This window comes from Oncorhynchus keta, chromosome 10, assembly GCF_023373465.1.
Source record: "Oncorhynchus keta strain PuntledgeMale-10-30-2019 chromosome 10, Oket_V2, whole genome shotgun sequence".
Classification (NCBI taxonomy): domain Eukaryota; kingdom Metazoa; phylum Chordata; class Actinopteri; order Salmoniformes; family Salmonidae; genus Oncorhynchus; species Oncorhynchus keta.
In genome coordinates, this window is record NC_068430.1 from 38,734,068 (window position 1) to 38,751,286 (window position 17,219).

A 17,219-nucleotide genomic window follows, 5' to 3' on the forward strand; every position below is an offset into this window, starting at 1 on the left:
ACTGCTTTCAGTAACCGGTGTCTTGTGTCTGCATGTATCTAAAGTGTATTTGTATGGTTCTTTGCTGCCCTCTGCTGTTCAGTCTGGGAAACTACGCCTCTCTGCACGGCAATGTCTACTGCAAGCCCCACTTCAGCCAGCTGTTCAAGGCCAAAGGCAACTACGACGAAGGCTTCGGCCACCGGCCCCACAAGGAACTGTGGACACCCCGTGCCGAGGGAGAGGAGGAGGAAGAGGGAGTAGACCGGGAGGTGGAGAAGAAGCCAAAGGAGCAGGCAGAAAGAGTGGCGGTGGTGTCCCGTTCAGCCTCGTCAGGCAAGCAGCCCAGCCCCACAGTGGAGGAGTCTCCCCTGGCCAAGGTGACGGACCTGACTGCCTCTCTGGAGACACGCAGCCACACCACCTCCACTGAGAAACTCTCCAGCGCCGAGAAAGTCCCAGAGGCCCGCAAGCTGAGGGTTGCCTGGCCCCCTCCTGCTGACAGCGATGCTGGTACCTCTCAAATTCTGGAGGCTGGTAGTGGTGTGAGCCGGCCCTGGAGAGCCAAGTGGCCCCCAGAGGGCGAGGTGTCATCGTCCACCCTGAGCCACGACAGGTCCGAGCTGAAGAGCCTGAGGAGGAGCTCGTCTCTGAAGGAGCGAAGTCGACCTTTCTCGGTGGCCCCCAGCCTCACCACCAATGCCCTCGGGCCACGGGAGCCCCGCCGGCCCCTCAAATCCCTGCTGGATAGGAGGGGGTCACTGGAGGACAGCCACTCCATGCCTAAGGAACCAGAACCCAAACCTCAGAGGGAGAGAGAGGTAAGGCAGGAGGACAAAAAGGAGTGCAAGCCCGCCCCGCCCAGCAGCAGTGTGGTGAATGGAGAGACCAGCTCCGAGGAGGAGGTAGAGAGTCTGCCGGCGGCACAGGAGGAGAGAGAAGAGCCGATGGAGAGAGGAAAGGAAATAGAAGGGGCTTCTCTGAAATGCCAAAGTGCCTCTCCGGATATCCCAGCATCTCCTTCTCCGTCCCCGCAGCCCAAACACAACCGCAGCTCCCAGGACGTGGGCTTCTGGGAGGGCGAGGAGGAGGGGGGTGAGGGGGAGCAGCTCACCGTAGAGGAGATGATCAAGAGGAACCGCTACTATGAGGAAGAGGAGGAGGAAGATGATGTCTGAACAGACACTCCACTCTGAATCTGGCTGGATTTAGACTGGATACACACCAACACATTCTGTCCCCAGTACTCCCCGTCCACCATATATAACCCAGGGAGTTTTTAAAAGTGCAGGGATAAAACCATGGGGACCCACTTGTTGAATTTCTCTCTGCTTGGGTGCAATCTGTGATCATTTTGATTTGTTTGTTTCATTCACAATAGGAAAGTTAGCAATAAACCAGTCTTACTACACTACATAAAACCAAATAGCCTGATTCTTTTGTTTTCTGAGGGAGCCTGATAGAAGGGAGCGGTAGATTGTAGCCAATTTTTTTTACACTGGTTCAGGCTGGTCTGTGTCTTTTTTTTAAACTGGAAGTAAGTACAGTTACGATATATGACATCTTTTATATAATCTAGGAAAGGTTACATCATTCTCTAAACTGGAAATGGTCTTTTGACAACATTTTATTTTGTTTGTTGATGAAGACTAAAGACTTTTGACAGGAAAGCCTGTCAAATAAATATACATGTTTGTATTTGCAAATCAGATGCTTATATAGCCTTTGCTTCACAGGTACTTAAATGGACTAGTCCATACCACTGCCAGATGGAGAAGAGACGTTCTAAAATGATCACAAGCAGTCGCTTCATCTCTTTGATAATACTTGAGAATCAAAAAAGGCTTGTGATAGAATGTGGTAAATTGATCTTGGCTGAGTAAACCAACAGTGTACTTTTTGTCTTTGGGTCCTTTACCTTCCTGGATTTATGTTTCTAGTTGTCCTTTGACACTGCATGTTTTGAATGGTTTTAAAAGCATCCTATTTTATAATGAATTTTGAAAATTGGATAAATGCACAATTGTTAAACTTACCCTTATGTTTTATACCTTACTTTAAGGAGGACCAAACCTTTTTCGTATCTTGAAATTTTAAGTCAAAGTTTGTTTGAAATAAATAATAAATGGTCTATCATTGATACATCTGTTGTCTTGTTTCAGTACATGACCTAAGGCTGGGATTCAATCCGATCGACCTTGTAGACGGTGCAGCTTTTTAGGCCCAGTGCAGTCAAACTTGATTTTCCTGTTATATACATTACCAATCAAAAGTTTGGACACCCCTCATTCAAGAGTTTTTTTTGTTGACTATCTATATTGTAGAATAACAGTGAAGACATCAACTATGAAACAACACATATGGAATTGTAGTAATCAAAAAGTGTTAAACAAATCTAAATATATTTATATTCTTCAAAGTAGCCACTCTTTGCCTTGACGAGCTTTGCACACTCTTCGCATTCTCTCAACCAGCTCCACCTGGAATGCTTTTCCAACAGTCTTGAAGGAGTTCCCACATATGCTGAGCACTTGTTGGCTGCTTTTCCTTTACTCTGCTGTCCAACTCACTCATCCCAAACCATCTCAATTGGGTTGAGGTCGGGTCATTGTGGAGGCCAGGTCATCTGATGCATCACTGTCCTTGGTCAAATTGCCCTTATACAGCCAGGAGGTGTGTTGGGTCATTGTCCTGTTGAAAAACATATAGTCCCAGTAAGCGCAAACCAGATGGGATGGAGTATCGCTGCGCTAGCCATGCTGGTTAAGTGTGCCTTGAATTCTAAATACATCACAGACGGTGTCACCAGCAAAGCACCATCACACCACCACCTCCATGCTTCACGGTGGGAACCACACATGCAGGGATCATCCGTTCACCTACTTTGTGTCAGACACGGCGGTTGGAACCAAAAATCTCAAATTTGGACTCAGACCAAAGGACAGATTTCCACCGGTCTAAAGTCCTCGTGTTTCTTGGCCCAAGCAAGTCTCTTCTTATTGGTGTCCTTTTCGTGGTTTCTTTGCAGCAATTCGACCATGAAGGCCTGATTTCATGCAGTCTCCTCTGAACAGTTGATGTTGAAATGTGTGTTTACTTGAACTCGAAGCATTTATTTGAGCTGCAATTTGAGGCTGGTAACTAATGAACTTATCCTCTGCAGCAGTGGTAACTCTGGGTCTTCCTTTCCTGTGGCGGTCCTCATTAGAGCCAGTTTCATCATAGCACTTGACATTTTCCAGATTGACTGACCATGTATTAAAGTAATGGACTGTCATTTCTCTTTGCTTATTTGAGCTGTTCTTGCCATAATATGGACTTGGTCTTTTACCAAATAGGGCTATCTTCTGTATACCACCCATCCCTTGTCACAACACAACTGATTGGCTGAAACGCATTAAGAAATAACTTTATCAAGGCACACCTGTTAATTGAAATGCATTCAAGGTGACTACCTCATGAAGCTGGTTGAGAGAGTGTGCAAAGCTGTCATCAAGGCAAAGGGTGGCTACTTTGAAGTATCCCAAATATAAAATATATTTTGATTTAACACTTTTTCAGTTACTACATGATTCCATATGTGTTCTCATAGTTTTGATGTCTTCACTATTATTCTACAATGTAGAAAATAGTTTAAAAAATAAAGAAAAACCCAAACAGTACCAGTCCAAACTTTTGACTGGTACTGTATATTTCCACACAGTTTGGAATAATATTGTGAAAATGATAAAGCAGTTTGAAAAGACTGCTTGACGTTTTGGTGGGATGGAGTTTTGGCCTGCCTGGTGACATCATCGGGCGGTAAATTAGTTAATAGACCAATAAGATAAGAGTTCCAAACCTTTCTACCAATAACAGCTAGTTTTCAGTTTTACCCTGACCACTCCGACAGTCCTACCAAAATTCTTGCTTGAGAAATTGCTCTTTGCTTAGAAGCTACATGTTTGTTTTCAATTAAAATAGTCAAAAATAAATCACAGTAAGGATCTAACAGTCCCGATTCTATCCTGGGATCAATTAGCCAAATTACATGTGAAAATAAAAATCACACAAGCGGGCCGTTGTATAGAAATAGATCCTCATCTTTAGTTAGGTATTTAAACATTGCATTCAATTGCACAATTTATAGGTGACGCATTCATATCTATGATCTGTAAGATTAAATGAACCTAATTGGTGATTAATATGAAATGAAATGGTACTCGAAGGAACAGTTGTGAGGACAGTGCAATGGTCTTCCCTTTTGAAATCATAAAATGCAATCATTTAGCATATTGCTTTCTTGAGTACAGTTCTGTTATTACAGATGATGAATCAAAACAAATACAAAATGTTGTTGATCAAGTATTTCATTTAAACCTGTCATTAGTCAACAAAATAACCCAAAAGAGAAAGAACAGAGAAATGCTAAACAAAAAGTAGTGCATCATAATCCACTATATCTAGAATAAAGTGCTTTTGATAAAAGGATATGGCATCACGAGTCTTAGAAAAAATAAACATAACACAGCGTCATAGTCGTTACAGTCATTTGGATTTTGGCATACCTGAGAGTTGCACTTCTTGGCTGCGGGTTTTATGTTACAGCATTTTGAATGACTTCCCCTAATAATCTCAAAATAGAGTTAAGATAATAAGATTTGACTGATTGCTGCTTAAAGACCTGGGATTGGTCCAATGATCTCCCTTCGAACCATTTTCTATTGCCATGATAACAGTAAGCACTTTCTGAGGCACCCATGCAGTATTATATTATCCATCTTCCTACCATATAGTAGCATGAGTTTCATTTTATGTTAGGAGTCAACCAGAGTAAACTAAACCGAGGTAGGACATCCCAGGCAACATGCTGGATCCAGGAGTGATGTGAAGCGAAGGGATACTGTACTGGAGTGATAACTCCAAACACTCCCCTACAGCAGACTTGGGATTGGTCTTTCATGATCATGTCGCTACCCTCTCTCAGCCGCTGAGGGGGTGCAGGTCAACCCTGATTTTCTCCCCGGTGCTCATCATGCCGATGGTAGGGTAGAACCCTCCTGCTGGCACTGCCACCTCCCTACGGCCCACCACCTTCCCATTCCTAGTGAAGAACACCTGGCACAACACAAGGGGGCGACAGTGAGTTAATATTCACACCAGAGTTGGGCTCCATTTCATTTGAATCAATTGAGGAATGCAACACAAATCGCCAATTTCCACTTCAGTGCCTACTGTTTGACAACTCCAATATCAAACCAAGTATCACATTAAAACCCCATAACTAATTTGTCATAACTCCTCTCCCCTGCTTCCCACTGAGCTAATGACCTGGCCCTGTTTGAAGGTTTGCTAATGTAGACAAAATATACGTCTCTCACCATGACTTTACTCCCGTCCTGCTCTTCCCCATCCTCCTCCTCGTCTTCATCGTTCATGTAGAGTTCGTTCTGGACACGCCGCTGCTTGGGCCAGACCTCCAAGTCCCCGTCGTCACTGTCGTCTGAGGGAACCACACCGATATGGTCAGACAGACACAGACAGATTGATAGACATGGAGATGAGGAGACATAACTTAGGAGACAGACAGCCATGAAACAAACAATGTCTTTGGAGAATAAAAGAAAGCAGCAAATGTGAGTGTGGAGTTTTTACGGTATAAGATGGCAGCAGCCTACTGTTCAACTCACCTCCAGTGTCCAGGATGTAGTCCCGCGGGAACATGATGCCACAGCCCATGACGTCCCCCTCAAAACAGCGAGGGCCAAAGGCGTCTCCCACCCCACTACCCTGGAAAAGCTTCCCATCATCTGAGAGAGAGGAAGGAATGAGAGATCTACGAGCAAGGGTGAGCGTGTGTATGTGAATGAGAGAGCATGTGTGTGAGTGAGCCGTCATTCTGCATTTCCATGCAAATTCAGTCAGTTCAGGGCAAAAAGAAAAGTCCTATTTCTATGAATCACCTGCATTGACAAGGAAGTGAGTCCAACCCCAGAACTTGAAAATGAGTGAGACTCCTGTGTTCATGAATTTTAACCGCTTTTAAATGGACATACACTGAGTATACCAAACGTTAGGAACACCGTTTGCCTTCAGAACAGCCTCAATTCGTTGGTTGGGGCATGGACTCTACAAGGTGTCGAAAGCGTTCCACAGGGATGTCGGCCCATGTTGACTCCAATGCTTCCCACAGTTGTGTCAAGTTGGCTGGATGTCCTTTGGATCTTGGACCATTCTTGATACACATGAGAAACTGTTAAGTGTGAAAAACCCAGCAACGTTGCAGTTCTTGACACAAACCGGTATGCCTGACACCTACTACCATACCCTGTTAAATCTTTTGTCTTGCCTATTGACCCTGAATGGCACATATACACAATCCATGTCTCAAGGCTTAAAAATCCTTCTTTAATTATCTCCATTTCTGATTGAAATGGATTTCACAAGTGAAATCAATAAGGGATCATAGCTTTCAACTGGATTCACCTGGTCAGTCTGTGTCATTGAAAGAGTTGGTGTTTTTAATATTTTGTATAATCAGTATAACACATCCATAATTTCACACATAATTGTAAAGCCCATTTCATAGAGAATGTTACAAACTGGACTATATTTAGTAACTTACTTTGAAAAGATGGTTTTGGGTCAAAACAGATGTTTGATGATTGGTAGGCTAAATTCAGTGTACTTGTCTTTAACTGCCGTTTCCCGAAAACCACTCTTCCCACATGCCAACAAAAACTTCAGAAGCATTTACACATTGACAAAAGTCTGTGTGTTATCCTTAGATATATTCTCCATAATTATTCAATGGGAATTGTTGATATGTTGTTCTCCAAAGATTAGAGCAATTGTTCTTGTAAAATGTGCCAAAAAAGTATTTTACAGAAAGATTTGAAAAGTATTTATCCATAATATTTTCTGAGTAAGTCCGGTCATGGAGTTTAACCAAATTTATATCCAAATATTTAAGGCTGACTTCATCCAGTGTCGAGAAACATGCATTTGTGGTATATGCAAATACAGTATGTGCATTATTAATGAGATATGACCTTATTTGCATATTTTATACAATATTTCAGAACAATTTTAATACAAAAAAGTATTATATTTGTGTGTACAATCAACTGGTAAAAGTTGATCGTGATATGATTAAGAGAAAAAAATAACTTATTAGGGTGGTGTGCCTGGCCTCAAAACATGTACTTAAACTCCACTTGTCCTCATCTCAACCTCCCTGGCCAGTGGAATGGATGACTATCAACCAGAGGTCAGGGGGAATGTGTCTCATCCTTAGGGTGGATTATAGGAAGAGAAAGGGCGTATCCCCATGGAAACAATGACATGGAACACATGAAACATGAAGAGATCACTAGGTGGGGTTTCACCTAATCACCACTTTGGCAGAGAAGCAGTGATAAACACACAAGCTTATCATAAGAGAAACACACTGATCGGGGTATCCTACCATACATGCTGAACAACTCCTCTCTCAGATTCTCTCTCAGTCTCTGGCTGAGCCACACATGGTACCTTATTCCCTTCATAGGGCTCTGGTCAAAAGTAGTGCACTATGTACTGTAGGATATATTTTGAGTTGGTCTTTCCGCCTCCCTCTATAGGTTAGCCAAGGGATACACCACACAGGCCTTTCATACAGTTTGGGAAGGATACATTCTGTTCTATACAGTATGAGGTTGACTGCTTCCTCCCTATAAACTGAAAGCTTTCATCCTACTATGACACTGTGGGCCGAATTCTAACTTGAGATAAATCAGGATAAGATAGCTTTAGAGACGACATACATTGACATCAATGGGAGATTTGTGGCACAATTTGGTTTATGGGATATTTGTATGACAGATTGACTTATGTGCCCATGTCTCAAGGCAGGAGTCTGTCTGACCAATAATTAGAATCATGCTAAACTACAGTAGTCACATGTTTAGTGTATGGCAAGCGGGTACAGAGACAGACGCATTCAAACAAAAAAACAACCAAGCCATCATGCAGGAACACTTGCAGAAGGACAGACAAACAGACGCTACATGACTCAGGACACTCACCTGCATGATAGGCTATGGAACCCCTGCTCCAGCCAGGGTGTCTGTTTTTGGGATAATTCTGTGAAATTAATATAACACGTCAATACAAAGTCAAGGAGGTCTCATTTTACTCATGAATCGTCATTTCAGCAAGCCATGACACTCAACTATTTCTAACTACAGAAACAATTTCAGAACAATCGGAGATGGTAAGACTAGCATTCATTTTATCTCTGGGAAATTAAGCTAATTGATTGCACCCAAAATGGGCATTTTAATTGATAGGATTCAGATAATATTAAATAAATATCGTACCCAAGAGCCGATGTGGACCAAACTTTTTCCTACCAATGAGTAAAACAAGAGGAACCCTGGAAAAATGGTAAAAAGCCACCCACGGACCCTCCATACACCCATGCCAAACCCAGCCCAACAACCAGTGGAGGCTCCTCAGAGAAGGAAGGGGAGGACCATCCTCCTCAGGGAATTTCATAAAAAAATTAAAATAGTGAAACAATAAAAAAAGCTATGTTTGGATAAAACTATACTAAATATATTCACGTCACCAAATAACTGATTAAAACACACTGTTTTGCAATAAAGGTCTACAGTAGCCTCAACAGCACTCTGTAGGGTAGCACCATGGTATAGCCGGAGGACAGCTTGTTTCCGTCCTCCTCTGGATGCATTGACTTCAATACAAATCAGAGCTCTTGAACTGACATTTTGTCTACCCAATCAAAGGATCAGAGAATTAATATAGTACTGAAAGCATAAGCTACAGCTAGCTAGCACTACAGTGCATAAAATGTTGTGGGTAGTTGACTCAAAGAGATAAAGACAATAGTTGAACAGTTTTGAACAACTAAACTCAGCAAAAAAAGAACCCAGGACCCTGTATTTCAAAGGTAATTCGTAAAAATACAAAAAACTTCACAGATGTTCATTGTAAAGAGTTTAAACACTGTTTCCCATGCTTGTTCAATGAACCATAAACAATGAATGAACATGCACCTGTGGAACGGTCGTTAAGACACTAACAGCTTACAGGCAATTAAGGTCACAGTTATGAAAACTTTGGACACTAAAAGAGGACTTTCTACTGACTCTGAAAAACACCAAAAGAAAGATGCCCATGGTCCCTGCTCCTGAACGTGCCTTAGGCATGCTGCAAGGAGGCATGAGGACTGCAGATGTGGCCAGGGCAATAAATAGCAATGTCCGTACTGCGAGACAACTAAGACAATGCCACAGGGAGGCAGGACGGACAGCTGATCATCCTAACAGTGGCAGACCATGTGTAACAACACTTGCACAGGATCGGTACATCTGAGCATCACACCTACAGGACAGGTACTGGATGGCAACAACAACTGCCCGAATTACACAAGGAACGCACAATCCCTCCATCAGTGCTCAGACTGTCCGCAATAGGCTGAGAGAGGCTGGACTGAGGGGTTGTAGGCCTGTTGTAAGGCAGGTGCTCACCGGACATCACCGGCGACAACGTCACCTATGGGCATAAACCCACCGTCGCTGGACCAGACTGGACTGGCAAAAAGTGCTCTTCACTGATGAGTCGCGGTTTTGTCTCACCAGGGGTGATGGTCGGATTGGCATTTATTGTCGAAGGAATAAGCGTTACACTGAGGCATGTACTCTGGAGCAGGATCGATTTGGAGGTGGAGGGTCTGTCATGGTCTGGGGCGGTGTGTCACAGCATCATCGGACTGAGCTGTGCGTTACAGGGAAGACGTCCTCCTCCCTCACGTGGTACCCTTCCTGCAGGCTCATCCTGACATGATTCTCCAGCATGACAATGCCACCAGCCACACTGCTTGTTCTATGCGTGATTTCCTGCAAGACAGTAATGTCAGTGTTCTGCCATGGCCAGCGAAGAACCCAGATCTCAATCCCATTGAGCACATCTGGGACCTGTTGGATCAGATGGTGAGGGCTAGGGCCATTCCCCCAGAAATGTCCGGGAACTTGCAGGTGCCTTGGTGGAAGAGTGGGGTAACATCTCACAGCAAGAACTGGCAAATCTAGTGCAGTCCATGAGGAGGAGATGCACTGCAGTACTTAATGTAGCTGGCGGCCACACCAGATACTGACTGTTACTTTTGATTTTGACCCCCCCTTTGTTCAAGGACCATTATTCAATTTCTGTAAGTCACATTTCTGTGGAACTTGTTCAGTTTGTCTCAGCTGTTGTATCTTGTTATGGTCATAGAAATATTTACACATGTTAAAGTTTGCTGAAAATAAATTCAGTAGACAGTGAGAGGACATTTCTTTTTTTGCTGAGTTTACATTTCTTACAAAATGAAGGAGAATCAAGAGAGAGGGAGAGAAAAGAGAGAGCTAGCTATATTTCATAGTATTTTTTTCACTTTTACTTAATTAGCTAGCTAGCTAGTTTAGCCTACTCAAACAGAGATGGCTGCTATGTTTGCTAGCTGGCTACGGCTATCAAACTGTCACGACTTCGGCCGAAGTCGATGCCTCACCTTGTTCGGGTGGTATTCGGCGGTCGACGTCACCGGTCTTCTAGTCATTGCTGATCCATTAGTAATTTCCCATTTGTTTTGTCTCGTTTTCCCACACACCTGGTTTTCATTTCCCAATTACTGGTCATGTATTTAACCCTCCATTTCCCCCATGTCTTTGTGTGTGATTGTAATTTGTTCAAGTCGGATTGTTATGGCTGGTTTGTACCGGGTGCTGTTTATCACCCATGCTTTGTGGCACAGTTCTTTTTTGCACTTTGTAAATTGTTTACCTTCTGCTGTCGAGTAAAGTGAGTTGTTTCACTAATTTCTGCTCTCCTGTGCCTTTCATTGAGAGAGAGGTTGTTGTCCTGGCAGCACATTGCCAGTTCTCTGACCTCCTCCCTATAGGCTGTCTCATCATTGTCGGTGATCAGGCCTGCCACTGTTGTGTTGTCAGCAAACTTAACGATGGTGTTGGAGTTGTGTTTGGCCACGCAGTCGTGGGTGAACAGTGAATACAGGAGGAGACTAAGTACACACCCTTGAGGGGCCCCAGTGTTGAGGATCAGCGTGGCAGATGTGTTGTTGCTTACCATTACCACCTGGGTGCGGCCCGTCAGGAAGTCCAGAATCCAGTTGCAGAGGGCGTTTAGTCCCAGGGCCCTTCTCACATAGGTGTTCCTTTTGTCCGGTTGGGAAAGGGCAGTGTGGAGTGCAATTGAGTCATATGTGGCTCTGTTGGGGCGGTATATGAATTGAGTGGTTCTAGGGTACCCGGAAGGAAGCTATTGATGTGAGCCATGACCAGCCTTTCAAAGCACTTCATGGCTACCGATGTGAGTGCTATGCAGCGGTAATCATTTAGGCAGTTTACCTTCGCTTGGTGGTCTGCTTGAAACATGTACACATTACAGACTTGGTCAGGGAGAGGTTGAAAATGTCCGTGAAGACCCTTGCCAGTTGGTCCGCACCATGCTTTGAGTACACGTCCTGGTAATCCGTTTGTGAATGTTAACCTGTTTAGAGGTCTTGCTCACATCGGTTACCAAGAGCGTTATCACACAGTCATCCAGAACAGCTGGTGCTCTCGTGCATGAACCAGTGTTGCTTTCCTCAAAGCGAGCATATAAGGCATTTAGCTCATCTGGTAGGCTCGCGTCACTGGGCAGCTCACATCTGGGTTTCCCTTTGTAGTCCGTAATAGTTTTCAAGCCCTGCCACATCAAACGAGCGTCAGAGCCGGTGTAGTAGGATTCAATCGTAATCCTGTATTGACGCTTTGCTTGTTTGATGGTTCGTCTGCGGTCATAGCGGAATTTCTTGTAAGCATCCGGATTAGTGTCCCGCTCCTTGAAAGCGGCAGCTCTAGCCTTTAGCTCGATGCAGATGTTGCCTGTAATCCATGGCTTCTGGTTGGGGACGTCGTTGATGCACTTATTGATGAAGCCGATGACTGAGGGGCTATACACCTCAATGCCATTGGATGAATCCTGGAACATATTCCAGTCTGTGCTAGCAAAACACTCCTGTAGCGTAGCATCCGCGTCATCTGACTACTTCCATATTGAAAGAGTCACGGGTACTTCCTGCTTTAGTTTTTGCTTGTAAGGAGGACAGAATTATGGTCAGATTTGCCAAATGGAAGGCGAGGGAGAGCTTTGTATGGATCTCTGTGTTGAGAGTTTTTTTTCTCCTCTGGTTGCACATGTGACATGCTGGTAAAAATGTGGTAAAAAATTTAAGTTTGCCTACATTAAAGTCCCCGGCTACTAGGAGCACCGCTTCTGGATGAGCATTTTCTTGTTTGCTTATGGCCTAGAGTTGGTTGAGTGTGGTCTTAGTGCCAGCATTGGTCTGGGGTGGTAAATAGACAGCTATGAATAATAGACGGCTATGAATAATATATAATAATATAATGGTAGATAGTCTTGGTCTCCAGCTTATCATAAGGTACTCTATCTCAAGTGAGCAATACCTCGAAACTTCTTTAATATTAGACATTGCGCCCCAGCTGTTATTGACAAATAGACACACACCCCCACCCCTCGTCTTACCAGACATCTTCATGCTTCTTCTCTGTTCTGCCGATGCATGGAAAATCCCGCCAGCTCTATATTATCCGTGTCTTCGTCAGCTATGGCTCAGTGAAACATAAGATATTACAGTTATTAATGTCCCGCTGGTAGGATAATCGCAATCGTAGGTCATCAATTGTATTTTCCAATGATTGCATGTTAGCCAGTAGAACGGATGGCAGTGGGAGTTTCCACGTTCACCTACGGATTCTCACAAGGCAGCCCGACCTGCACCACTTTTTCTTCTGTCTTTTCTTCACGCAAATGACGGGGATTTGGGCCTGTTCCCGGGAAAGCAGTATATCCTTCTCGTCGGACTCGTTAAAGGAAAAAGCTTCTTCCAGTTTGAGATGAGTAATCGCTGTTCAGATGTCCAAAAGTTATTTTCGGTCATAAAAGACGGTAGCAGCAACATTATGTACAAAATAAGTAACAAAATAACGATGCAAAAACACTAACAAAATAGCACAGTTGGTTAGGAGCATGTAAAACATCAGCCATCCTCTTCGGCGCCAACTTAAATCCAGCTGTTGGTTTAATGAATTTATTGCCACCAGGACCCGTCGGTGTAACTTCTAAAGTGCTCGATGACTGTACACTGTACTACATGATTGTAGCGGGGTTTACTAATCCGTTAGTTCTATTAGCTATGTTGACTATGATGTAAGATATGATGAAAACGATGTAGGCTGTGTGTAGCGGTTATGATATGAAGGTTTGGCTTGGAAAGGTTTATTTGTTGATGTGTTCTGCACTGAAGCCCACAAGCAAAGAGAAAAGGTGAGAGAGAAGGATAGCACGTAGATGCGAGAAGGAATTACAACAAGCAAAGGGATTGTGCTGTTTGTATGTGGCTGCTATGAAAGTGAACTGTGTTTGCATGTGATCAGGGGTGTATTCTGTTATAATAAACTAAACACACCCAAGGGGCCATTTCCTGGACACAGATAAAGCGTAAAAGAAAGACAAACTGATTTGCTTGAATGGAGGACTGGCTTGAATTGTGAGGATGACCACAAGTTCTTTCAATAATTAGACAAATCTATTGGTTTTCTGCCCAAGTTGCAAAGGAAATGTTGTGATCTATTTCAGAAACATAAGAGACCAGCAAAATGGATAAAAGAGTGTGGCGGTATAGTAAGATCAGTGGCATTTAGTGGTCAAAACCTGGTACATTCACACAATGTCTCTAGATTCATAGGGGATACATGACATAGTATGGCGAAGCAATACTCCAGACCACAGCTTCATACTACTTGTCAAAACAGAGAACTGATATTATATACTGTTTGTTGGGGTGGGATTGGCATGGGGTGTGGGGATTCCGTAGGTGGATTTTGAATTATTGGGGGGATTCCTTATGTATTATTCATTGGTAGGAAGAAGTTTGGTCCAAATCAGATCTTGGGAACTATATTTATTGAATATTGTCACGCTCGTCGTTGCATGAAGGAGTGGACCAAAGCGCCGCGTGGTACGTATTCATGATAATTTAAACTGAACACTGAGACAAAATAACAAAATGGAACAAAAACAAAACAGTTCTGTCTGGTGCAGACACAAAACAGAAAACTACCCACAAAACACAGGTGGGAAAAGGCTACCTAAGTATGGTTCCCATTCAGAGACAACGATAGACAGCTGTCCCTGATGGAGAACCATACCCGGCCAAAACATAGAAAAATGAACATAGAATGCCCACCCAAATCACACCCTGGCCAAATCAAAATAGACATAAAAAGCTCTCTAAGGTCAGGGATTAACAATTATCCCTATCCAATATATTAAAATGGATGCCATTGATTAGCTTAATTTCTCAGAAAATAAAATGTAAACAAAATGTTTCAAGAATGCTAATCATATCTGTTACTAACTACAGAAACAATTTCAGAACAATCTGAGATGTTGGGTGTTGAAATCTTTCTTGTGCTTTTTGAGGTGGAACGACCCTCATGCGATGTATGCGTACTGTATGTCTAATGACACCTTCCTGATACTGATTAATAGTGTGTGTGTGTGATTCATTGATTCAGTTTCCTGCAAATGCTCCATTGAGGCCCCAGGTGATTTAACAGAAATCCCTACAGAGGCTAAGTGTTGTTTCTGATAAGATCTGAGGATGAGTCACACTTAATGGGGCACAGTCTTTCCCAGTCCCAGGGTGCACCCTGTCCATCAGCCCATACAAAGGATGTCCTCATACAGGACCGATAAGAACATTTAGATTAGGTTGAAGCACTTCATTCTTTCTAGTTCTTCCCCCATCCCACTCTACTCCACCTCTATCTCTGCAATATATTTTGATACAGATAGCCATTAAAAGGGTCTGGATTCGCAGCCATAAAACACTTTGATGAGTCACTGCGACTCTGAAAACACTTCTTTTTTTTATATAAGCGTTAACAGAAACCACTATCCATTGATAAAACAGCTTTCTCAAAACACTCAGATGCTAATCTTTAACACAGTGGGTAACCTCACCTGGGGATGGCGACACCGGAGCTAACAGCCCTATCCTCTATGCTGGTATTGTTCACTGTAACACACACTAACAAAGACGCACTGTGGAGCCACTAGGTAGTGACTAATGCTAACTCTTATTGCGAAGAATGAGAAGAGAGCTGCTTTTGTGCCAAGGGCTTTACTGGTAGAGATGGAAAGATAGACACAGGGGGGAGAGGACAGTTGATAAAGAGAGGGTAAAATAGTGGAGACAGGTGATGCAATGGAAGGTTGAGGAAAAAAGATAGAGAAATGGGAGGAAGAGAAATGGGAGGAAGAGAAGATTGAGTGAGATTATGATCAAGGGATTAAAAATATATGTTTTTTTTATCATGTAGCTAGTAGACACTCATCCTTGCGCAAGTGCAAATCAACAGAATTTTCAAAGAGAATCAGAGAGACAGAGAGAGTGACACAGGAATGCGTATCACACCATCCCGTCATTCTCTATTAAAAAGAGGCAAAGGTGTCAATGATCTGCCTTTACCACAAGTGGGCCCATATGACTCAGTTGACAAAGAATGGTGCTTGCAACGCCAGGGTTGTGGGTTCGATTACTACAGGGGACCAATATCAAAAATGTACAATTCTTCCACATTTTCTTACGTTACAGCCTTATTCTAAAACGTATTAAATTGTTTTTTCCCCCCTCAATCTACACACAGTACTCCATAATGACAAAGCAAAAACAGGTTTTTAGAAATGTTGGCTAATTTATAACAAATACAGTACCAGTCCAAGTTTGGACACGCCTACTCATTCTGTCACGGTTGTTGAAAAGGTCGGACCAATGTTGAGTTCCATATCTTTAATTGAAGTGAAACTTTCAAACAAAAACCATAAACAAGCACCAAACCGTGACTTACATAGTGCACAAACAATATCCCACAACCCAGGTGGGAACAATGGAGAACTTAAGTATGACCCCCAATTAGAGACAAAGATAATCAGCTGCCTCTAATTGGGAACCATACAAGTACACCAACATAGAAATAGGAAAACTAGAACTCCTCCCTAGTCACACCTTGACCTACAACACCAAGGGCTCTTTATGGTCAGGGTGTGACACATTCAAGGGTTTTTATTTGTTTTTACTATTTTCTAAATTGTAGAATAATAGTGAAGACGTCAAAACTATGAAATAACACATATGGAATCATGTGGTTAACAAAAAAATTGTTTAACAAAACAAAAAATATTTTAGATTCTTCAAAGTAGCCACCATTTGCCTAGATGACAGCTTTGTACACTCTTAGCATTCTCTCAACCAGCTTCAACTGGAATACTTTTCCAACAGTCTTGAAGGAGTTCCCACATATGCTGAGCACTTGTTGGATGCTTTTCCTTCACTCTGCAGTCCAACTCATCCCAAACCATCTCAACTGGGTTGAGGTCGGGTGATTGTAGAGGCCAGGTAATCGGATTCAGCACTCCATCACTCTCCTTCTCGATCAAATAGCCCCTACACAGTCTGGAGGTGTGTTGGGTCATTGTCCTGTTGAAAATCAAATGATAGTCCCACTAAGTGCAAAGCAGATGGGATGGCGTATCGCTGCAGAATGCTGTGGTAGCTATGCTGGTTAAGTGTGCATTGAATTCTAAATAAATCACTGACAATGTCACCAGCAAAGCATCCCCACACCATCACACCTCCTTTAGGTGCCTTCTAGCAAACTCCAAGTGGGATTTCATGTGCCTTTTACTGAGGAGTGGCCTGATTGGTGGAGTGATACAGAGATGGTTGTCCTTCTGGAAGTTTCTCCCATCTCCACAGAGGAACTCTAGAGCTCTGTCAGAGCCTTGGCCACCTCCCTGACCAAGGCCCTTCTCCCCCGATTGCTCAGTTTGGCCAAGCGGCCAACTCTAGGAAGAGTCGTGGTGGTTCCAAACATTCAATGCTGCAGAAATGTTTTAGTACCCTTCCCCAGATCTGTGTCTCGACACAATCCTGTCTCGGAGCTCTACGGACAATTCCTTCGGCTTGGTTTTGCTCTGACATGCACTGTCAACTGTGGGACCTTATATAGACATGTGTGTGCCTTTCCAAATCATGTCCAATCAATTGAATTTACCAATGCTGGACTCTCCAATCAAGTTCTAGAATCATCTCAAGGATGATCAATGGAAACAGGATGCTTCCGAGCTCA

At 43.3% G+C, this 17,219-nt stretch overlaps 2 protein-coding genes across 10 annotated transcripts in view; one reads left to right on the forward strand and one right to left on the reverse strand.

The window, feature by feature from the left end:
- The window catches only part of LOC118388662 (LIM domain and actin-binding protein 1-like), a 28,006-nt gene extending 25,885 nt beyond the window's left edge, over window positions 1-2,121 (forward strand). For all 7 annotated transcript variants that reach the window (XM_035777997.1, XM_035777995.1, XM_035778001.1 and 4 more), the window contains one exon: window positions 83-2,121. In XM_035777997.1, the coding sequence (XP_035633890.1) occupies window positions 83-1,157 (1,075 nt within the window). In that variant the 3' untranslated portion in view covers window positions 1,158-2,121. The remainder of the gene's footprint in view (window positions 1-82) is intronic.
- Window positions 2,122-4,036: 1,915 nt separating this feature from the next.
- Window positions 4,037-17,219, reverse strand: part of LOC118388663 (SPRY domain-containing protein 3-like) — a 47,693-nt gene continuing 34,510 nt past the window's right edge. For 2 of the 3 annotated variants that reach the window (XM_035778003.2, XM_035778002.2), the window contains exons 8-11: window positions 8,025-8,082; window positions 5,649-5,768; window positions 5,340-5,461; window positions 4,037-5,076 (exon numbers count right to left, since the gene is read on the reverse strand). In XM_035778003.2, the coding sequence (XP_035633896.1) occupies window positions 4,942-5,076; window positions 5,340-5,461; window positions 5,649-5,768; window positions 8,025-8,082 (435 nt within the window). In that variant the 3' untranslated portion in view covers window positions 4,037-4,941. The remainder of the gene's footprint in view (window positions 5,077-5,339; window positions 5,462-5,648; window positions 5,769-8,024; window positions 8,083-17,219) is intronic. The other variant, XR_004826594.2, reaches the window with a different exon arrangement.